Source organism: Octodon degus, unplaced genomic scaffold (genome assembly GCF_000260255.1).
Source record: "Octodon degus isolate 3935 unplaced genomic scaffold, OctDeg1.0 scaffold00141, whole genome shotgun sequence".
Classification (NCBI taxonomy): Eukaryota; Metazoa; Chordata; class Mammalia; order Rodentia; family Octodontidae; genus Octodon; species Octodon degus.
The window spans coordinates 2,132,718-2,139,596 of NW_004524717.1; the positions used below are offsets into that span (position 1 = coordinate 2,132,718).

The 6,879-nt window shown below is 42.1% G+C and overlaps 1 protein-coding gene across 1 annotated transcript in view; it reads left to right on the forward strand.

Moving 5' to 3' along the window:
- Sephs1 (selenophosphate synthetase 1) overlaps window positions 1–6,879 on the forward strand; it is a 39,668-nt gene that overhangs the window by 26,934 nt on the left and 5,855 nt on the right. The window contains exon 10 of the mRNA XM_004648969.2: window positions 1,960–2,071. Within this exon, the coding sequence (XP_004649026.2) occupies window positions 1,960–2,071 (112 nt within the window). The remainder of the gene's footprint in view (window positions 1–1,959; window positions 2,072–6,879) is intronic.

A 6,879-nucleotide genomic window follows, 5' to 3' on the forward strand; every position in this document is an offset into this window, starting at 1 on the left:
TAAATATTTAATTTTTTAATTGCTCTTGTATAATCAGATGCCCCTTTTAGTATTATTTTAGAAGGGAGGGTTTTGCCTAAAATACAATTTATTGGGGAAAACTAGATTTTAGTTTTATAAAACTTTTAAGTCTTTCATGGGACCTATATTTTCTTGAATTAAATTTTGTAGTTCTAGAATAAATAGGTGATCTAAAAGGTGTTGTCTGTGTTACATAAAAGACAGAGGCTTCCTTTTATTTTAACCTACTAAGCAGTCAGAGATTCCCATCGCTAAGCACAAAGGCACTGAATCCTCAAGACTGTCTTCATAGAGAAGCACTGTGTCCCTGCAGTTTGGGAATGCTTCCTGCTTACAGGCACCAGAGCCACACAAAACCCACGCATCTGCGCCATAGGAAATACTGCTGGGAAGATGCTGCTCCCTGGAGCAAGAGCTCGTAGCAGGCACTCATCTGTGAGCCGCCCATGCTGCTGGGACTGGGGCCCCCCCACTCTGGAGGGCAGCACAGAGCTGCCACCACAGAACTGGCATGAATTGGACATTTTATAGGAATTTATACAGATACTGGTTCTCAGAAGCCACACAACTATGGTCCACAAAATAAAATGTGTTGGAAACCTCTGTGTATGAGAAATATACTGTTGAACTTTTTTTTAAAAAAAAGATGATTGAATCTGAACAGTAGTCGATTCTATCTCAAATGCTAGTGTTTTCCTTGGTGGCAGATCTTTTGAGAGGAAGTAACCTAAACATCATGCCCTTGAAGTCATCCTTGAAAAGATTTATATTCATAGAGAATACCAAGGACTAGAAAGCCCGTACAATTCATACAATCCCAGAAAGAACTTGAAAGTATTTTTAGGAGTGCTCCATATGCTCCTACAGCCCAGCCACCTGGGTGTCTGTCTCAGGGACTGTTCTGCCCCTTTCCTTAGAGGCACAGAATCGTCTGGGATGTTGAGTGAACAAGTGACTTTAAATGTGCGTATGGGGCTGATTCACTGAAGACTATTTCAGAGGGGAGGCAGGAAGATAAATGGGACTTGGTTTTGCAACATACCTTCCCAGGTTTTCTTTTAAATCTTGACCGTTCTATTTCCCATGTCTGAGCTATGTCCCAGCAAGAGGGATGAGAGAAGACTAGTAACTTGAAAATCCTGTGAGTCAGTTGATTTGAGTTCTTGACAAAGTCTGTGGAGAACATGTTAAAATTCAGTGAACAATTAATATGTAATTGTTTTGACTTGCTGGTAGCTGATACTTTAAAACTTCACATTGAAGTGTTCATCTTGGTATACTGATAAATCTGTGAACCTTATATAGTGGCATCCGAAAGTATAGTCTTATTTAGAATGCACAGGGTTAGTGAACACAGCCTGATGCAGCGAAGGAATATTTAAGTGTGGCTGGTTATGTTGGGGCATTGTGTTTAAGAAAAGCTTAAATATTGTGTAAGCAATAATGTACCTATTCTTGGCTCAGTATTTTAGAGAAACTTTGTAGTCTTCTAAGTTCCGCATGCTTTATAATGAATAAATGTGTTTTAAATTATTCTGATTATAGATGCATGAGCCAGCCGTTTTCAGTCTGACTTTAGCATTGCCTATAACAGTTATGTTGAGTTCTAAATCTCCATTTTATTCTGTAGAGATGAGAATAATGGCTATATCTTATTTTTGGAAGTAACAAAACAGACATGGACGTTTCAGGTGCCCAACTGGAGGTGTGCGCACACACGTGCATCTCCTTGGGCTACTCATTTCCACATACCTCCGCATCTAGTTTAGACAGTTGCATAGACAGTTCACTTTCATTAGTCATTTATACCTCATTAAGAACCCAGGTATGAATCATGTAGTTATTAAACATGACTGGGGTCACGAGGAAAATCTAAAGTTCTGGTAAAATGGGATGGGACTGTTTTTACCTTTGTCTATATTCCCTATCTTGAATAAGATGAAGGGTGAGTGGATGGTAACAGACTGTCATCAAGTAGAAAGCAGTGGTCGTGGGCCTCCAGAATTGCTGGAGTCTGCATCTTGCTGTGGATGCCAATTCTGTTGCTCTGGTCAGTAGGGCTGTGAGGTCCTTTTCTCTGTATGATGTATATTTCAGTTTTCAATATCCAACTTTGAATATACAGTTGATGTTTTGGTTTATTGTAAGTTGGGCTACATAGTTCCAAGACCAGCCTGAACTACACAGTGAGACTGTCTCAAAGCACAAAAAATCAACAAAAGTGATCTAGCTTGGATTTCTGTTATATGCATATGTACTTTTATAAAATTACAAAAACTTATAAGCATTGGATATCAGCATCACATACCAGCTTTTAACGACAAGAAAGCCTGTATCTTCATAAAATTCTGTTCTAGGGGTAGGGTATTATCCAAAGTATATCTAAAGGACAAAATTATCCCCAAATACAAAATTTTACATTGCAACTTAACAATGTGTACCAAGAAACACTTAAATCCAACTTTTCTAAGACTTCAAGAAAATATCCTGATGGGCTGGGGTGGTAACTCTGGTTTAAGTACCTGCCTGGTAAGTGCAAGGTACTGGGTTCAATCCCTAGTATCACATACTGTGCTGGCCCTGGAACTTGGTATGTCATTCTGGCCACCGAAACTCAGCATGGTGGTACAGTCCTGTACTTCCCACATCTGGAGAAGCTGAAACAGGATCACTGTGAGTCTGAACGGCATAGTGAGACTCTGTAGCAAATAAAATAATCTGAAAAGTATGTTAAAATTGTCTGGTCAACAAAAATACATAAATGAAAGGAAAATTAATGACAGCCAATTCAATAAAGTGACTCAGGCATTTAAAAATAAAGGCACAAAGGGGCTGGAGAGATGGCTCAGTGGTCTAAAGCACCTATTTGGAACAAGCTTGGAAAAGCACAGGGACCGCGGTTCGATCCCCCAGCACCACATGCCAGCCAGTCGCGCCCCCTGGTGGGCTGAGCTGGCCACGCATACACACACTAAATGTTAAAAAAAAGCACAGGGGCCGGGGAGATGGCTCAGTAGGATAAGCGCTTGACTGGCAAATGCAAGGATCTGAGTTCAATCCCCAGTTCTGCAAAAAATAAAAATAAAAAAAATAAAAATAAAGGCACAATAGTATTGATAATGCTTGTAAATATTACAATGATGTAAAATAAGATGCTACATATAAAAAAGACTTAAAAATATACCCCCATCAAACTTTAAACTGATATGTACAGGTACAAATTTCCCATGATGAATGTCATGTATGGCTAACGTGCTAATAAAAGCAATTTTTAAATTTAGACTATGAAGAAAGAGCGATTGCTTTTCAAGGAATTCTGGGTGATTTTTCAAAATTGATTTCTCTGATTTTTTTTTATGGTGAATACAGTTTTTCAGATGAAAAACCAATATACTTTGCATTTTTAATTGTCTGGCCAATATAGTCTCAGCAGTAAAGTAACAAAATCTAAATAAGTGTAAGGCATAGCCACAAACTGAAGTCACTTAACATACAGGATTGGAATGGCAGCTATGTGAAAATATGAAGTTGAAGGTTTTCCCCTCTAAAGATGAGTTAAGATGATATAACTCCTGGGCGTGTAATCCCAGCAGTTTGAGGTAGGTGGACTGCTTGGCCCAGCAGTTGGTAACCTGGGTAACGTAACAAGACCTTGTTTCCAAAGAGAAAAAAAGGTGTGGATATGTGTATGTGTATAATGGATGGACATTAATGGAAACAACATATATACACATTCACCAAAAATGCTAGCTAATGTGTTGCTTGGATTTTCCAGAGTCACACTATATATATTCTTTTTTCTGAATTAATACAATTGTTGCAGAGTCAAGGTCTTCAAAAGTTTTCACACAGGTACTGTTTTTTGAGTTGTCAGGTTCAATTTTTCATTGGAGAGAAAGACCTGGAACCAAGAGGCAAGCATATTTCAAACCAGCAACTTTATTTGGCAAGCCATTTCTTTTTGGTACCTGGGATCAAACTCAGGACCTTGCACTTGCCAGGCAGGCACCTATACCTCTGAGTTATCTCCCCAGCTCTGGTGGGCCATTTCTAAAAGGAGCAACCTGTTACCAGATTTAGTTTCTTTAGCCTAAAGCCAGTTATAGATGTTGTTCCTGCTAAGTCGAGTGTGTGTGTCATGCTGTGGATAGAATTTAGGGCTGCTGAGGTATTAGGTGAGCTCTCTGCCACAGAATCACACCCCAACCTACCCCCCTTATTTCTTTTTAATTATATTGGTACACTTGATACACAATGATCATGTTCATTGTAGGGAATTTGCACCTGCATATGAGATAGCTCAATTCTTTTTGCCCCTTTCCCCTCCTTTCAACCTTATTTACAAAACCTTTTTTTTCAAGTGTTGTTTTTCACCTCTCAGATACTAAAGGTTCAACCCAGGGTCTTGGCCTTGAGCTGTATCGGGGTGGCACAGCCCTGGGTTCTTGGGGACCCAGACCACTCCACCAGCTTGCCAGAGTGCAGTGACTGCGGGCAGGGGTCCTGTACCCAGCTCATAGCAACTTTGAATTCCTACACTATCAGAAGCAAGCATGCTTGTCATCCACCTGTAGCTCTGCCAACAGCAACTACAGGGCCTTCTCCCCGTAGCAGGGCAATTCAGCGCAGCCAGCCACTCCAGCCCTGCCTGTGTCTCTGCTCCTGTCCTTCCAGCCTATGCTAGAACTTGCTGCAGCAACCTTCTCTCCTCCATCTTCCCTACTAACAGATGAGTCTGCTGTGTATTCCCTCGCCTTAGAATGCCGTTTGGTAATTTCCAGTTATCCCTCTCAAAATGGCAACACATCTTTAAAGAATTGTGCGTATTCAGTGTCCAGTTTCTGTCCTCTTGTTTTCTCTGGTACTCACACAGTCTGAGACATGCACCACTTCACCAAAGCTGTTCATGGCAAAATCGCCAGCGGCCACCATGACAACCTCTGGTGGATGAACCTCATCCACAACTCACTTGAGCCAGGGCCGTAGCGCAGAGGACATCAGCAGCCCTGCTCTCCTAGCCTCTCTGCCCAGTTCCCCCTCATTCTCCTGAGCTCTGAAGTTCTTCAATGCTACTTTACTGTGGCCCCTAGTTTTCTGTCATCCCCATCCAGTGATAATTTTAGGCTCCTTCTATAAGCTGATGATTACCAAGTTTCTGGACTCTGGACTAGATTCTTCACTAGACTCCAGGCTCTAAAGTGGCTTACTTCGTTTTGCCACTTCTAACATATACCCCAGAGTAGGACTCCGAGCTTCCCCTACAAAAAATGTTACTCTTCAATAAAAAAATTAAAAAGGCTAGAGAGCTGGCTCAGTAGTCCAGGCGCCTGCCTGGCAAGGGGCAGTGACCCGGGTTCCATCCCCAGTACCACATGCTGTGCTGGCCCTGCTGCAGACTGGCCCCATAAACTGGGGGTGGTGGTGCCTGCCTGTGTAATGCCAGCACTGGGGAGGCTGCAACAGGAGGATCATTACGAGTCAGAGCTGCGCAGTGAGACCCTGTACCAAAGACATTAAGAATAAATAAAAAGATGGCACTCCCCTCCTCAGCAGATGTGTCCACTTCCTTGCCCCAGGAAAGATCAAGGGGTCTTTGCAGATGTGATTAAGATAAGGGTCAACAAGAACTCACCACGGACCATTCAAATTTGAGCCACAAGATGGGCTTGAAACTCAACAAAAACATCTACACCGGTAGGTGCAAATACTCCCACTCGTGCCCTACTGAGATCCACTAACCTAGCGAATCTTGTGGCAAAGGAGTAAGAAGGATGGGAAAAGTCATATACTCAGATTTTTCATTTATTTCCATTCCTTTAGGTCTGAATTACAATTTCAGAATCCGTGCAATAAAAATCATGTTATTCTATGAGTAACTTAATAAAAACAATATAAGGCTATTTCTGAGCCCACAAATATAATTAAATTATATTGTTTTGGCTATCTGACAAACTTTCTGTGACTCATGTCCAGACATAGAGACACAAGCCGGTTTTCTCCAAGCCTGGGTGGGATGCTAGGCTGCATGAAGCCGGATGTGGTGCAGAGATTTTTCATCTTTCAGTATAAACTAGAAACTAAAATAATTATGTATTCTATCTGGGAGAGGACGACAGAATAAAATGCTTACTTACAGGAATTATTTGGGTTGAGAACCTTCAAGAGGACCAAGGTAAATTCACCAGCATGAAATGAAAATAAATCATTAGCACATCTTTGCAGTTGTGAGAAATGAATTTGTGCAGAGCTCGTGGAGAAAGCAGACGATGATCCATGCAAGCAGTGGGTTCATGGAGTAGCACAGTGCTCCACCTCTTCTGCAGCATCAGCCTGAGAGGCACATGCGCATACGCATAAATACGGCGGCAGAGTAGAGCAGGTTGGGGTCAGGGGTCTCCCAGGGCAGAGCCCAGGGCCGCTGTAGTTCTAAATTGCTCAAAAAAATGCAGAAACAAAAGAGCCTCAAGTTACAGTGAAATTTTTGGCACTTTCATCTTGGCTTTGGCAACATTTTAATGCAACACATTTTATTTAGCATAGTCAGCCAGCATTCAGCTCACAAAGTTCTCAGAGGACAGAAAGTGCATCTTTCCCCACCGAAAACAGAACATATGTTATTGATGCAAATCTCTTACACCTGCATGGCGGATACCACTTACAGGGGTGCCTTCAGGTCGGCGAGAGGAGGGAAGTGAGCGGGGAGAGGCTCTTGTCCCTGGCCTCTCAGGGACACGGGTCTCCAGAGGTGTTTCCTCCGCAAACAGCCTCGTCAACATCATTGCTTCCCGTCTGACCTTCCATTTCCCCACAGTAGGCCTACGCCCTTCATCTTTCTTCTTCAAAAGTCCTGCTTTTATC